The sequence below is a fragment of the Elephas maximus genome, chromosome 11, assembly GCF_024166365.1.
Source record: "Elephas maximus indicus isolate mEleMax1 chromosome 11, mEleMax1 primary haplotype, whole genome shotgun sequence".
Lineage (NCBI taxonomy): Eukaryota > Metazoa > Chordata > Mammalia > Proboscidea > Elephantidae > Elephas > Elephas maximus.
In genome coordinates this window covers 98,122,775-98,139,128 of record NC_064829.1, presented here as the reverse complement: position 1 = coordinate 98,139,128, position 16,354 = coordinate 98,122,775, and the positions used below count along the sequence as shown (strand labels likewise).

At 49.9% G+C, this 16,354-nt stretch overlaps 1 protein-coding gene across 3 annotated transcripts in view; it reads left to right on the top strand.

Annotated features, from left to right (window-relative positions):
* MYH14 (myosin heavy chain 14) overlaps window positions 1-16,354 on the top strand; it is a 92,819-nt gene that overhangs the window by 52,248 nt on the left and 24,217 nt on the right. For all 3 annotated transcript variants that reach the window (XM_049900775.1, XM_049900776.1, XM_049900774.1), the window contains 10 exons: window positions 111-298; window positions 1,938-2,059; window positions 4,689-4,758; window positions 4,881-5,041; window positions 6,134-6,242; window positions 9,242-9,373; window positions 9,648-9,854; window positions 12,345-12,482; window positions 14,416-14,539; window positions 15,165-15,336. In XM_049900775.1, coding sequence (XP_049756732.1) covers window positions 111-298; window positions 1,938-2,059; window positions 4,689-4,758; window positions 4,881-5,041; window positions 6,134-6,242; window positions 9,242-9,373; window positions 9,648-9,854; window positions 12,345-12,482; window positions 14,416-14,539; window positions 15,165-15,336 — 1,423 coding nt within the window. The remainder of the gene's footprint in view (window positions 1-110; window positions 299-1,937; window positions 2,060-4,688; window positions 4,759-4,880; window positions 5,042-6,133; window positions 6,243-9,241; window positions 9,374-9,647; window positions 9,855-12,344; window positions 12,483-14,415; window positions 14,540-15,164; window positions 15,337-16,354) is intronic.

The following is a 16,354-nucleotide window of genomic DNA, read 5'->3' as shown; positions in this document are numbered from 1 at the left end:
GCTGTGTGAGGTCTTTCATATATAAAGTGCCAGGCCCTATAAATGATAAGACCCTTGATGTTTGGTCAACCTAGCCCCCTAAGACTGACTCCTAATCCTTCTCCCTACAGTGGAGGGGATTGTGGGACTGGAGCAGGTGAACAGCCTTGGAGATGGCCCACCCGGTGGCCGTCCCCGCCGAGGCATGTTCCGGACAGTGGGACAGCTCTACAAGGAGTCCCTGAGCCGCCTCATGGCCACGCTCAGCAACACCAACCCCAGCTTCGTCCGCTGCATCATCCCCAACCACGAGAAGAGGGTGAGTGATCTGGCTGGGACAGAGGGTGTGTCTCTGGCAGTGAGGAAGGGCCCAGTTGCTGGACTTGCCTGAAGCCACTTCTGGTTCTGGATCCACCCATGTGACCATGAGCATGTTACTTCCCTCCCAGGCTCCCCTGTTGGGAAAATTCCTTCATTCATCTGACTTACATTTATTTGTTCACATGTCACCTTCCCAGTGAGTCCTTTCCCTGACTGTCCTATGTTCAAATTCAGCCCTTCCCAGCTGCCCTTCCTTGTTGCTCTTTTTGCCTTAAAACAAACAAACCAAAAAAAAAAAACATTGCCAGTTGAGTTGATTCCAACTCACAGCAAACCCATAGGACAGAGTAGAACTGCCCCATAGGGTTTCCAAGGCTGTAAATCTTTATGGAAGCAGATGGTCACATCTTTCTCCTGCAGAGCAGCTGGTGGGTTTTAGCCGCCCACCTTTCAGTTAGCAGCCAAGAGCTTAAACACTGCGCAACGAGGGCTCCTTAACATTTTGCCTTGTGTTGTTAGGTGCTGTCAAGTCAATTACAACTCATAGCAACCCTGTGTGACAGAGTAAAACTGCCCCTTAGGGTTTTCTTGGCTGTAATCTTTATGGGAGCAGACCACTGGATCTTTCTCCTGAGGAGCCTGTGGGTGGGTTCAAACCGCCAACCTTTCGCTTAGCAGCCAAGTGATCTTTTAGCTTTTTGCCTGAGCTCTTATTATTTATCTGATATTTTTATTAGTGACTTCTTAGTAGTACAAATGGTTTGTACTCAGCTTCTAACCTAAAGGTTGGCAGTTCAAACCCACCCAATGGCACTGTGGAAGAAAGGCCTGGTAATCTGCTTCTGCAAAGATTATAGCCCAAGAAAACCCATGGAGCAGTTCTACTCTGTAACTCCTGGGGTCACCATGAGCTGGAAACAACTTGGTGGCAGTGGTTTTGTTGTTTTGCTTCTCCCTCATTTGAAGTCCCTAGATGGTACAAACAGTTAATTGGCTTGGCTGCTAACCAAAAGGTTGAAGGTTCGAGTCTACCCAGAGGTACCTTGGAAGAAAGGCCTGGCAATCTACAGCCAAAAAACCAGCCATTGAAAACCCTATGGGTCACAGTTCCACTCTGATATACATGGGGTTACTGCAAATCAGAATAGAGCTGACGGCAACTGTATTTTTTTTTTTTTTTAACGCCGCTTATTATTTTTTTATTTTAGTGGAAACCCTAGTGGCGTAGAGGTTAAGTGCTACAGCTGCTAATCAAAAGATCGGCAGTTCGAATCCACCAGGCACTCCTTGGAAACTCTATGGGGCAGTTCTGCTCTGTCCTATAGGGTCGCTATGAGTTGGAATTGACTTGATGGCACTGGGTTTGGTTTGGTTTGGTTTATTATCAATTTCTCCCACTAGACTTCATTTCTGCCCGGCTTGCTCAAGGCTGTCTCCTCAGTGCCTGGAACAGTGCCTGGCATGGAGTCAGTGTTCAGTAAACAGTAGGTTGAGCTACAGGAAATCACCACCTTTCAACCATTTTTGATCTGTGTAAATGGCCATTCCAGTGGTTCCTCCTGAAGGTTGTGGTTGTGTGAGTGGCGCCCCCGTGTGGCCGTCGCTGATTCTGCATGTCCCTGCCCCACTCTCTGCAGGCTGGGAAGCTGGAGCCCCGGCTAGTGCTGGACCAGCTCCGTTGTAACGGCGTCCTGGAAGGCATTCGCATTTGTCGGCAGGGCTTTCCCAACCGCATCCTCTTCCAGGAGTTCCGGCAGCGGTGAGTGGCCCCAAGGCCCTGGTGGAGATGTAGGATGGGGCCTGGGTTTAGAAGCTACCACCCACACCACGTTCAAATCCCACTGTCTTAGGCTGGGTTCTCCAGAGAAGCAAAGCCAGTAATGCATATAAATATAGAGAGAGAGATTTATATTTAGCAAATATCTCACACAATTGTAGAGGTTGGAACGTCCCAAGTCCTGGGACCAGGATAGGGCCCTTTCCCACCTCACGGAGCCACAGAAGCTGGTGAACCCAAGATGAGCAGGTTGGAGAACAGGGATCCCACTCACAGGTTGTGACGGTCGAGGAAGCCCCAAGATCGGCAAGCAAGACTGCAGGGTTCCTCCTGAGTCACGTAGCTGCAGGAGCTGGCGAACCCAAGATAGGCAGGTCAGGGAGCAGGACTCTTGTTCGCAGGCTGTTAAGATCGGTGAATCCCAAGGTGGACAGGTAAGCTGTTAGCTCAAGTCACAAGAACCAGAGGTCAGACCAGAGACAGCTGTTGGATCCAGAACAAGCCAACAACCTTTGCAAGGCAAGCAGGAAGGAAGTAGATGGTGGGAGGTGGAGAGATGAAGGCTGAGGGGGTGGTGAGCCGCCACAGGCCCCACCCCCACAGGTACCACTCCGCAGATTCCATCATGGGGGTGATCACATATCAAATCTCAACAGGAAAGTGATTGCATTATACAACTGCCAAAACACTGAGAATCATGGCTCAGCCCCGTTGACACACAGTCTTAACCATCACACCCACCAAGGCTACAACCATGCTGGGAGGCTTTGGGCAAGTTAATTCATATCTCTGAGCCACAGCTTCTCCTCTGTGATATGGTGTATGAACTTCCTAGGGCTGCTGTAACAAAGTACACACACTGGGTAGCTTAAAATGACGGAAATTTATTCTTACTTCTAGAGGCCATTGTCAAGTCGATTCTGATTCATAGCGACCCCATAGAACTGCCCCATAGGGTTTTTTAGGGTGTAATCTTTATGGGAGCAGATAGCAGGTCTTTCTTCCACAGAGCCTTTGAGTGGGTTCAGGGCCATTGGGTGGGTTCAGAAGCCAGAAGTCCAAAATCAAGGTGTTGGAAGGGCCATGTTCCCTCTGAAGGCCCTGGGGAAAGATCCTTCCTCCTCTCTCCTAGCTTCTCGTAGCCCCAGGTGTTCCCTGGCTTGCAGCTGCAGGATAACTCCCTGGTCACATAGCTGTCTTCCCTCTGTCTGTCTCTGCATCTCTTTTGCTGTTTTATAAGGACACCACTCATACTGAATTAAGGACTCAACCTACTCTAGTAAGGAGCCCTGGTGGCACAATGGTTAAGTGCTCAGCTGCTAACCAAAAGGTTGGTGGTTTGAACCTGGCTTGTGGCTCCCCGAAAGAAAGACCGGGTGATCTACCCCTGTAAATGTCACAGCCTCGGAAACTCTGCAGGGCAGTTGTGCTCTGTCACATGCGGTCGCTGTGCGTCAGAATCGACTCAATGGCAATGGGTTTGGTTTAACAGGTTTTTGTCATCTAAAGTCTCTGGGTGGCACAAGTGGTTTACGGTCGGCTGCTAACTGAAAGGTCAGTTGTTCAAACGCACCCAAGTGGCTCGTCAGGAGAAGGACCTGGTGATCTGCTCCCGTAAAGATTACAGCTTAGAAAACCCCATGGGGCACTTCTACTCTGTCACATGGGGTCGCTTTGAGTCGAATCGACTCGACGGCACCTAATAGCAACTACTCCAGTATGACCTCACGTTAGCCTAACTGATGACACCTTCAAAGGCTCTATTTCCAAACAAGGTCACATCCACAGGTACAGGGCGTTAGGACCTCATCATATCTTTTTTGGGGGGAGGGACACAATTCAACCTATAACCTATGGGGAGAACAGTACACCACTCAACATGTTCCCTAAAAGAAGGGGCACCGAGCACTGAGGACAGAGCCTCGGACCTGTTGGCTGCTGCCGTTACTTAGAGTGTTCATCTCCAGACCATGATCATCAGTGGCTTGTGAAATCACTTCAGCGTGCTTCAGTATGTAGTTCTTAGAAAATGAAGTGGAATAGACCAGAAACTATCCCTGGGTGGTGCACACGGTTAAGGCACTCGTTGCTAACCAAAAGGTGGGTGGTTCAAGTCCACCCAGAGGTACCTTGGAAGAAAGGCCTGGCAACTACTTTGGAAAAATATCAGCCATGGAAAACCCCATGGAGCACACATGGAGTCGCCATTAGTCAGAATCGACTTGATGGTATCTGGTTTGGTTTCTTTGGTTTATTGCAAGTAATCTGGTCAATATTGTAACACAAGCTGTACATAGTAGTTCTGTTCATTAGAAATACGAACTGTGTATGTAATTAAACTTTCTCCAGCAGCCACATTTTAAAAAGTAAGAAGAAACAGGCAAAATAAATTTTAGGAAGATAATTGCATTTAACGTTGAGATTGGTGGTGGTATTTAATGTCCTTAGCTGGGTGTGGGATTCTCGGCACATGGTCTAACATTAGTTTTTGTTACTACTTTTGTGGTTGTGGTTGTTATTGCTATTTGTCACTTGGAGCCCAGTGCCCAGCTGTGGCAGGTGCTCAGTGACTGTTGTAACTCTCTGTCCACACCCTTCCCCACCCACCCAGGTATGAGATCCTGACACCCAATGCCATCCCCAAGGGCTTTATGGATGGGAAGCAGGCCTGTGAGAAGATGGTGAGCGTGGGGTGGAGCCTGGGGTGGGTACAGGCAGGGCAGGGGCCCAGGGGATGGTGGAGAGGGTTTGGGCCCTGCCTCCATCATCCCTCCCTTCTCATCGCCCCTTCACACCCTCATAGATCCAGGCCCTGGAACTGGACCCCAACCTCTACCGTGTGGGGCAGAGCAAGATCTTCTTCCGGGCTGGGGTCCTGGCCCAGCTGGAAGAGGAGCGGGACCTGAAGGTCACAGACATCATTGTGTCCTTCCAGGCAGCTGCCCGGGGATACCTGGCCCGCAGGTGGGGCCTATGCTCACTCCCAGAATCCTACCAGCTGAGGCCGGGCCAGGGATGAGTTGACCAGTTGGTCCCAGAGGCTGGAGCAGGGAGAGGTTGACTAGATGGCCCCAGAGGCTGGGGCAGGGAGGAGTTGACCAGATGGCCCCAGGTGTCAGGGCCTCTGAGATGGTGGAAGGGCTGGAAAACAAGCTGATGGAGTCACCAATGCCCAGGTTTCTTGGATCTGAGGGCCCCTGTGGGCCAGGCCTGATGCTGGACAATGCTGGGTACACAGAGAAGGGCTAGAGCCAGGCATGAGGTGGGGGGCAGCCATCCTCATTTGCTGGGACTGAGTGGTTTCCCATAATACAGACTTAAGTGCTAAAATGGGGAAAGTTCTGGGCAAACTAGGATGAGTCAGTGCACCTACCTAGCTAATCCTTCAAGAAGTTCCTAGTCTAGAGGGGAGACATACATGGGTGCAAACAGTCATAATTGGGGTGAGATGTGCCTTAATGGGGGTCAGAGAAGCACAGTCAGGAGCCCTTCCTGCAGACCAGGGCTCCCCCAGGTCCCACTGGAAGACCAGAGAGACAAAGGGGAATGGGAGAGGTGTTCCAGGCAGGAGAGAGAGATAATGTGAGAGCCTGGTGTGTTTCAGGAACACAGGAAGTTTGTGGTAGCATCTCCTTCCCCCTTGGACTTGGCTGGAGAGAATAAAGAAAGTGGTGGAAAAGGGTGCCCCATTGCCAGTCGGAGGGGCTGGGCCTCTGCTGGGGGGCCCGGGGAGTCACAGGAGGGCTGTGAGCAGAGGAGAGATGGGATCCACACCTCTGAGGTGGTGTGGGGAGGGCTAGAGGGGAGAGACTGGAGGCTGGGAAGGAGCCTGGGTGACGGTCCAAGTGGGAAAGGAGCGGCCTGAGCAGGGCTGGGGCCGTGAGGATGGAGAGGAGGGGACAAGGCAGGGAGAGTTGAAAGACAGAGCTAGGGACTGACAGGCTGTGCACAAGATCTCTCAATGATACAATGGTGTCTACGCACAGTAGGCACTTATTAGTGGTTGACTAGGTGAAGGGAGCACGACTCCCTAGCTAATATTGTCTCCCCACCCAGAGCCTTCCAGAAGCGGCAGCAGCAGCAGAGTGCCCTGAGGGTGATGCAGCGGAACTGCGCAGCCTACCTGAAGCTGAGACACTGGCAATGGTGGCGGCTCTTCACCAAGGTAGGGGCAGCCGGGGGAGCTGGCTCAGGCAGTGAGGGGACAGGGCCTTGGGAGCCAGGCCTGCTTGGGCAAGTGACTTCCTCTGTGTCAGTTTCCTACATCTGTAAAATGGGGCCCAAAGGTGGATTTGAAAAAATGGGGCCAATCAGCCCAAACTTTGTTAGCCAGCATCATTTAGGCAACAAATGACAGAAAACCTGAATTGAAGCAACATGGATAAAAGATACAGGACAGCTTCAGGTGCAGCTGGATCCAGGGCTGGTCCCCAAAACCACCCTTAGGTTCAGTGACTTGCTAGAGGGATTCACAGAACTCAGAAAAGCTGGTTTATTACAGTAAAAGATGCATATTAAAATCAAAGGGTAGAAGGTGCACAGTGAGAGTCCAGGAGAGAAGAGGTGCAAGCTTCCAGTTGTCCTCTCCCAGTGGAGACAACATGTTTGGAGGATTGCCAACTGCGGAAGCTCACCTAAGCCTTGGTGACCAGAGTGTTTACTGGGGGGTCAGTCATATAGACATCGCAAACCTGTAGCTCCTCCAGAGGTCAAACTGGTATCCTGTGGCCCAAGGCCCCCACCGTAAATTACATTGTTGGGGTAGGCCATCTAGCATGGCCCCAAAACAAAAAACAGTTGCTGTCAAGTCATTTCTCGCTCATGGCAACTGCATGTGTGTCACAGTGGAACTGTGCTCTATAGGGTTTTCAATGGCTGATTTTTTAGAAGTAGATCTCCAAGCCTTTCTTCCAAGGTACCTCTATGTGGCCTGGAACAACCAACCTTTTGGTTAGTAGTAAGTGGCCCAATACCCCAGGTAAACAGTGACACTTTTATCAGTCAGAATATTTCAAGTGCTTAGAGGTCAGCTCCCCAAAGCCAGACAAGGGCCAGTCCTTTCTGTGTGGGGGTATGGACAACCCAGGCCGGCTGAATTAACCCTTTACTGCACAGTGGCCCACACAGTGAGTCAGTGATCAGACTTTCTGCATCTTCCATTTGGCTTTCCTCCACGATGGTCACTGGCAGACTCTTCCAGACAGGGGCCACTAGCAAATCAAGACTCGTCCTCTGTCCCCCACAAGCAGCTTGGCCAGCTTGATCTTCCTTTAGAAGTCCAGCCAGAGCCCCAGCTCTCACTCCCATTGGTCCAGCTGGAGTCATGTGACCATCTCTGAAGTCTCCGATATCCCATGGGGTATTGGAGAGGGAGAGGGAGAAGGGGAGAAGGCATAGAGGCAAAAACACAACTGTTCAGTGTAATTTCCAGTACAGTATCTGTCTTAGTTATCCAGTGCTGCTATAACAGAAATACCACAAGTGGGTGGCTTTAACAAGCAGAAATTTAGTTCCTCACAGTTTAGGAGGCTAGAAGCCTGAATTCAGGGTGCTGGCTCTAGGGGAAGGCTTTCTCTTTTGGCTCTGGGGGAAGGTCCTTGTCTCTTCAGTGTCTGTTCTTTGGCTCCTTGGTGATCTTCATGTGGCACGGCATCTGTTTTCCCCCATCTCTGCTTCTTGATTGATTGCTCTTGGTAGGTGAATCTCTTACATCTCAAAGGAGATTGATTTAAGACACACCCTACACTAACGGTATCTCATTAACATAACAAAGAGAGCCCATTTCCAAATGGGATTATAACCACAGGTATGCAGGTTAGGATTTACAACACGTATTTTAGGGGGACACAATTCAATCCATAACAGTATTTGATAGGTCAGCTTGTGTTCCCTCAGCCAGTGTTTATGGAACACCTAAACCAAAAACCAAACCCATTGCCGTTGAGTCGATTCTGACTCATAGCAACCCTATAGGACAGAGTAGAACTTCCCCATATGGTTTCCAAGAAGCACCTGGTGGATTCAAACTGCCGACCTTTTGGTTAGCAGCCTGAACTCTTAACCACTGCACCGCTAGGGCTCCATTGAACACCTAGTATGTGCCAAAGAGGCCCTGGTGATGCAGTGGTTAAGCGCTTGGCTGCTAACTGAAATATTGGCAGTGAGAATCCACCCAGCTGCTCCTCAGAAGAAAGACCTGGCAATCTTCCCCCATAAAGATTACAGCCTAGAAAACCCCATGAAGCTGTTCTACCCTGTCACATGGGTTCGCTGCGGGTCAGAATCAACCAGATGGCACCCAGCAGCAACAACAACTGAGTGCCAGGCACTGCTATAGTGGCTGGGGATAAAATGGTGAATAAAAACAGATAAAGCTGTGTCCCTCATGGAGCCCACAGTTTAGGGGTGAGCAAATTGCACACCTCAGGTGGCCGCCTGTTTCCGTAAACATCCATTTGTTTATGTATTATCTGTGTTTGCTTTCACGCTATAACAGCAGAGTGGGGTAGTCATGATAAGAGACTGTGGCAAAGCCACACATACTTACTGTTATTATTAGGTACTGTCAAGTCGATTCTAAATCATAGCGACCCCATGTGACAGAGTAGAACTGCCGCATAGGGTTTTCTAGGCTGTAATCATTACAGGAGCAGACTGCCAGGTCTTTCTTCCATGGAGCGGCTGGTGGGTTCAAACCACAGACCTTTCAGGTAGCAGACAAGTGATTAATCATTGCGCCACCAGGGCTCCTTTCCACAGGAATAGAGGTTAGGATTTACATCACATATTTCGGGAGGACTCAATTCAATCCACAACATTGTGTGTGTGCGCGTTAGCCCAGCCTGAACCCCACAATGTAAAATGCCTCTCTTACTACAGACTTCCATCTAAGAATAGCAGCGGCCGGTGTCCCTTGCATGTGGAAGTTTCGTTTAGTGAACACTTGGTGAGGTCTGAGATCACCCCCATTTTACAGATGAGAACATTAATGTGCTTGCCCAAGGCCATGAAGCCAGTAGGTGGAGGAGTTGGGATTTGAACCCTGGCACTCAGGCCCCACCCCAGGTGTGAGTTCTTAGCCCTTGCGCTAGGCAGCCGTCCACCTTGGCCAGTGGAGGTTAGCGGGAGAACCCCGGCCATTCAAAACCCCTCCTCTCCCCCTAGGTGAAGCCGCTGCTGCAGGTGACCCGGCAGGACGAGGTGCTGCAGGCGCGGGCCCAAGAGCTGCAGAAAGTGCAGGAGCTGCAGCAGCAGAGCGCCCGCCAGGTGGGCGAGCTCCAGGACCGGTTGGCGCAGGTGAGGGGCCGGGCCGTGCTTCTGGGGGTGTGGCCTGGGTGGAGCCAATGTGTGAGTGGGGAGGGGCTACAGGCTGAGCCCGAATGTGCTGAGGGTTTGGGGGAAGGAGCGAGAGGGTGGGGGCGGAGCCAAGGTGCACAGAATCTGGGTAGCGGGCAGGGCTGCATCTCCCACCTCCCCGCCCCAGAGGCCTGAAGGGACAGGAGAGACCTGGTGCTGCAGTTGAGGGCCATCCTGCGAGCACTGCCCTCTGACCCCCGATCCTTGTCCCCAGCTGGAGGAGGAGCGCACCCGCCTGGCGGAGCAGCTGCGGGCAGAGGCGGAGCTCTGCAGTGAGGCTGAGGAGATGCGGGGGCGGCTGGCGGCCCGCAAGCAGGAGCTGGAACTGGTGGTGACCGAGCTGGAGACCCGCGTGGGAGAGGAGGAGGAGTGTAGCCGCCAGCTCCAGACGGAGAAGAAGAGGCTGCAGCAGCACATACAGGTCTGCCCTACCTCTGCCCACCAGGCATCCTCCCCCACCCTTTACCCCCTCTGTGTCCTCACCCACCTTCACTTCTGCACAGCCAGGTCCCATTTAGTTATGAATTTGCAGAAACCAGCCCAAGGAATAGTTTTTGTGTTCAGATAATGGGAAAGTCCTGAATGGGCAAGCTTCAGGCATGGTTGGATCAAGGTGTTCAAGTGGTGTCCTCAGCACTCTACTGCCATCTCCATCTCCCACCTCCATTTGCCTCCATACTGCTACATTCCCAGGCAGTCTGCCTTCCCGTGGTTCCCTATCCCCCAAGCAACTGCTCTGAGCTTGTGTCTTACCAGCTTGACTCCCCCACTGGAGAGGGTGTTTGTATCAAAAGTCCCAAACAGAGTTCTGGGGCCGACTCTCTGGCTGGGCTTGGATAAATTCATTTATTCATTCACCCTCCAAACAACTCCTCGGTGATGCGATTATTTCCATTACATGACTTTAACATGTCTACGTAAACATGACTTTACTGTTCCATGGTCTTCATCAGTATAACTCTCCTAATCTTAGAAAATTCTTGCCCAGGAAAAGTTGCAATTTATTGTTCATTTCAGGAATTTCTTGAAAACTCATTGGTTAATCATTGAACCAAAAAAAAAAAAGTGATATTAATTACAATAAAAACCAAAAAATCAAACCCAGTGCCGTCAAGTCGATTCGGACTCATAGCGACCCTATAGGACAGAGTAGAGCTGCCCCATAGAGTTTCCAAGGAGCACCTGGTGGATTCAAACTGCCCACCCTTTGGTTAGCAGCTGTAGCACTTAACCACTACACCAGCAGGGTTTCCATTAATTACAGTAGATAACTTTAATAATAACAGATAACTTTCATTATGGTAACAACAATAACATAAGTTTAATAATAACGATAACAGGTAACTTTAATAATAGTAACACAACCTAATAATAATAGTAAAAATTGTTGCCGTTGAGTCGATTACGACTCACAGTGGCATAAACTGCACTTGACTACTAACCTAAAGGTTGGCTGTTCGAACCCACCCAGCAGCACCACAGGAGAAAGACCTGACAATCTGCTTCCATAAAAATTACAGTCAAGAAAACCCTATGGAGCAGTTCTACTCTGTAACATGTGGGGTTGCAATAAATAATAATACTAGATAACTTTAAAAATAATAGATTAATAATAACACAACTTTGGTAATAATAAGAGAAGATAACGTTAATAATAGTAGATAACTAATAATAATATAATGATAATAATAATCAGTAATAATAACAATAATAGTAGATAACTTTAGTAATAACAATAGTAATAGCAGATAACTTTCATCTAATGTCTTCTGTGTGTGCCAGGCACTGTTTTAAGCACTGAGCATGTATACACTCATGGAATCCTTCCAACAACTATGTGGGGTAGATATACTGCTATCATCTCCATTTTTCAAAAAAGGAAACTGAGGCACAGAGAGGTGAACTGACTTGCCCACAGTCACCCAGCTAGTAAGTGGCAGAGCCAGGATTTGAACCCAGGCACTCCGGGTTCCATATTCTGGGCTTCAAATCTCACAAATGTTCACTGAGCCTCTACCAGGTGCCAGGCGGTGTTCTAGGCACTGGGGACACAGCAGCCTATAAAACCAGCAAAGCCCAGCCCCAGTAGAGCTTATGTTTAGTGGAAGGGATAGACGGCGAATGATAGGCCTATCTCAGACCCTCGCCTTGTCTGACTGGCCAAGCCTGAGTCATGCCCACACCGGAGGCAGGGCATAGGGGCAACCCCACCAAAGCTACCTCCTGGAGGAGGCATTCCCAAAAAGAAAATCATATTGCCAAATGTTTGCCAAACAAACATTTTAAAATGTCTCCCATATCCCCCTTTCCCCGGAGCCAGACCATATGCTGGTGAAACCAAGAATACAAGATCACCTAGAAGGAGGTCGGTCTGCCTTCCAGGGTTCTCAGTCTGGTGGGAGAGAAATTCAGGGTCCTCAGTGGTATGTGCCTTAATGGAGGAAGCCCAGACACAGTGCAGGATCCCAGGGGTGGGAAGGACTTTCTCTGCTTGAGGGGCTGGAGGGCTTCCTAAAGGAGGTGAATGTTGGGGCATTGTAGGAAGCATAGGAGTTTTGTCAGACAGCAAAGGAAGAGAAAGTTATCCAAGGTAGAAGGAACAGTGTGTAAAGATCAGGAGGTCTCCTGTTGAGATCTTCTCCCCCAACCCCATGCCCAGGCCTGAGAGAGAACCTGTTTGTCCCACGAGTGCAGCCAACCCAGACTGAAGTCTGGAGAGGAAAATCCAGTCCTGGGTGGGAATCTCTTCTCCTCCCTGAAGCAGTTATAAACAGGTTATGTCACCTCACTGAGCCTCAGTTTTCTTCTCTGTAAAGTGCAGACACCCCAGCCCGCAGTCCCACCTCCCCACCACACAGTCCCTCTGGCTCCCAGCTTCTGGGTCCTCACCCCTGCCTCTTCCCCATTCCAGGAGCTGGAGACCCACCTGGAGGCTGAGGAGGGAGCACGGCAGAAGCTGCAGCTGGAGAAGGTGACAACAGAGGCAAAGCTGAAGAAGTTCCAGGAGGACCTGCTGCACTTGGAAGATCAGAATGCCAAGCTCGGCAAGGTCGGTGGGTTGTGGGCTACCAGGCAGGGTAGTCGGTGCTTTGGTGGGTGTGTGGGTGTATTAGGGTGCTCTAGATTTAGTGTCCAGGCTGTTGGCCTTTTTCCTAACTGCCTTATTTAGATATGGTTCACATACCATACAGTTCACCTGTTTAAAGTGTGCAATTCAGTGGTTTTTAGTATATTCACAGATGTGTGCAACCATCACCATAGTCTGTTGTAGAACATTTCCATCACCTCAAAAAGAAATCATGTACTCTTTGGCTATCATCCATCTGTCTCCCTAGGTTCCTCCTCCCCCACTCCTAGAAACTACTAATCGCTTTCTGAATTTATAGATCTCCCTGTCCGGGACATTTCATATAAGTGGGATCATATATGTAGTCTTTTGTGACTGGCTTCTTTCACTCAACATGTTTTAGAGGTTCATCTGTTTCGTAGCATATATCAGTACTTCATTCCTCTTTATGGCTAAGTGATGCTCCATTGTCCGGATAAACCACATTTTGTTTATCCATTCTGTAGCAGATGGACATTTATGTTGTTGCAGGCTGTGGTTTGCAGATTTTTGTTGTTGTTGAGAATATACACAGCACAGCATATACCAATTATTTCTACGTGTATAATTCAGTGACATGGGTTATATCCTTCAAGTTGTACAACCATTCTCACCCTCCTTTTCTGAATCGTTCCTCCTCCACTGACATAAACTCACGGCCCCAAAGTTTTCTCTCTGATCTTCCCAGTTGCTGTTGTCAACTTGATCCCATATAGATAGTTCTTTAAAAGAACACAATGCTCCAGGAGGGTATTCTTTAGTAATTAAGCTAAACTATTGTTTTTTTTTTTGTTTGGTTTTAAGAAGACTTCAGGGGAGATTTTTGGTTTAAGGTGTAAGGTTCCAAGATTATCTCAGGGCAGTAGTTTTGGGGGTTTGTCCAGCCTCCATGGCTCTGGAAAGTCTGAATTCCCTGAGAATTTGAAATTCTATTCCACATTTTATCTCCTTTTGGTCAGGACTCTTCTATAGGATTCTTTGATCAGATTTTTCTTTACTTTTAGACATTCACCAATGGGTCGGCCACTGATTTTGAAGCAGTCACAGACCTAGCACAGGTTCAGTGAGTGGAGAATTAGTCTTTGGATGGGGGCGCAGCAAAGTATTCACCAGCATCTTTAATCCCCTGTAGAGAGGACTGGACTAGACAATGGGATTATGGCACTGAACTAACTAGAAAAGTGTTTATGCCATCAAAGTGGAGTGGGGGAAAGAGATTCTAAACAAGTCACCACAGGAAATAACTATGATTATGTATTGTGACTTAACTATAAACTGTATCAGAAAAGAACAGGGAAATATGGGAAGGGATCCCTGACCTGTTTTGGGGTGGTCAGGAAAGGCTACTTTAAGGCAGTGATGCCTGAGTCGAGAGCTCAAGGAAACATAGGAGTTTTCTAGAATATTCCTTTGGTGCAACAGCCAGGAACAGGAGAGCAGGAGAATTGGGGGGGGGGACTGAAAGAAGGCCAAGATGGCTGAGTAGGGAATGCCAGAGAGAGAATGGGATGAGGTGAGGCAGGAGACATTAGCCTGGTGAAGAGGGTAGTAGAGAGTTTTCCCAGGAAAGCTTTCAGTATGTTCAAAGGCCCTGAGGCAGTTGGAATCTAGTGGATCTTAGGAACTTGACTTTGTGTTGCTTTCTTTCTGTTTTCTGAGTCCTTTTCTATGTTGTGTGTCTGTGTGGTGGTAACAAGCCTAATGGTAAAGAATTGGTGTCCACTCTATAGAAAGAGCTCCTAGAAATCAATAAGCAAAAGCTAAATAGCCAGAAGGAAAATGGGCAAAGAAGATGAGCAGGGAATCTGCGAAGGATCAGTGGCAAATAAAAGCTCCTGACCCAGCCCCTGGCCCTCACTTTTCTGCCACCTCACAGGAACGGAAGCTGCTGGAGGAACGTCTGGCTGAGTTCTCATCCCAGGCGACTGAAGAGGAGGAGAAGGTGAAGAGCCTCAATAAACTACGGCTCAAATACGAGGCCACGATTGCAGACATGGAAGGTGAGTACACACCTGCCTGGGGGGGACCTGTGGGGATCTGTGCACATTCTGGTGGGGAACCTCGGGCAGGCCTCATGTGCCATGGGGCCTCAGTGGCCCTGCCTGTTAATTGGGGACAGGAAGGAAAGCTTGGGGTGGATTGTGTGTCCTTTCAGCCTTTAGGTGCCTTCTGTCTCTAAATCCAGTTCTCTTTCCTTTGGTGTCTTGTGTTTCTCTAGCCCTCTTTCTCTCTGACTGTCGCTTTCTGCTAACTCTGTTTCAGATACATTTTTTTTTCTCTGTCCTTTGCTGTTGATGCAGAATCAGAATGAAACAGGGAAGGGGAGCAAGGAGGAGGCTGGGGAGGAGGCAGAGCTGACAGAGAGGAAAAGATGGGGCAGAGAGAGTCAGGCAGCAGTCAGCATGGGGGTGGTTGGGGTGAGGGGAGAAGACAGTACCTGGGGGCTGGCCCAGGGTTTAAGGCAACGGTGGGGCTGTTCCAGAGATGGGGAAGCCAGGAGGGGGAGCAGGTTTTGTAGAACTTGCCGAGCTCCGCCTTATCCATGGTGAGTCCTGGGGTCTTCACAGAAGCTATTGAGTGTGTGGGTCTGGAGCCTTCATGTGTGGCCTCCATTCCCTGCTGCAGACCGCCTACGGAAGGAGGAGAAGGGCCGCCAGGAACTGGAGAAGCTGAAGCGGCGGATGGACGGCGAGAGCTCGGAGCTGCAGGAGCAGATGGTGGAGCATAAGCAGCGGGCAGAGGAGCTGCGGGTCCAGCTGGACCGCAAGGAGGAGGAGCTGCAGGCAGCCCTGGCCAGGTGCAGGAGGGAGTGGGCCTGGCGAGGCAAGCAGGACAGGTACACAGCCTGCCAGGGCGAGCAGTGCGGGTGCACGGTCTGGCAGGTGCATGGCCTAGTGAGGCGAGCAGTATGGGTGCACAGCTTGCCGGGATTAACAGTATGGGTGCACAACCCCTGCAGCAAACAGTGCAGGCACACAGCCTGCCCAGGGTGAGTAGTATGGGTGCACGGCCTGGGGGGGTGCACGGCTCAGTAAGGTGAGCAGTGCGGGCACACGGCCTGCTGCTGTTGGGGGTGCCCCAGTCACACCCTCCTGGGCACAAACCCCAGCTGCTCACCAGCCTGACTTTGGCTAAGCCACGCCTCCTCTGAGCCTCAGTGTCCCCTTCTGTCAAATGCAGATAACAAACATTCTGAGCCTACCAGGCTGATGGAAAAGTGCAGCAAGGTCCTGTGTGTGCAATAGTTTGCACAGTGCCCAGCGCATAAGAGGGGCAAGAAAGTACTCTTTCTCCTATTCTCCCTGCTCAGCCTCCCCCCTCTAAAGAGCCCAATAGCAGCTGTGAGTTGACAAGTGGCCTGGCTATGTTAGGAATAATTATAATGACAGTAATTCACCATCACTGGGCACCTGCTGTGTGCCAGAGGAGACTGGGTGGTTAATGAACTCAACTGCTAACAGAAAGGCTGTAGGTTCAAGTCCACCCAGGGCACCTCAGGAGAAAGGCCTAGTGAGCCACTTCCAAAAAAATCAGCCACTGAAAGCCCTATGGAGCACAGGTCTACTCTGACACACGCGAGGTCACCGTTAGTTGGAGTCGACTCTGTGGCAACAGGACTGGTACTGTGTGCCAGGTGTGGCGTTCAGTATTTCACAAGCTTTTTATGCACTGTGCTTCAACCCATCTTAGATGTCAGTGATAATAAATCAATTTCAGAGAAGTTAAAATAGGGAAAGATACACGTCTTGGAAGTCATGGAACGTGTGTATGTGTGCACACAATGTTAAGAACATGCACCCTTGAGCTTGGCTTCG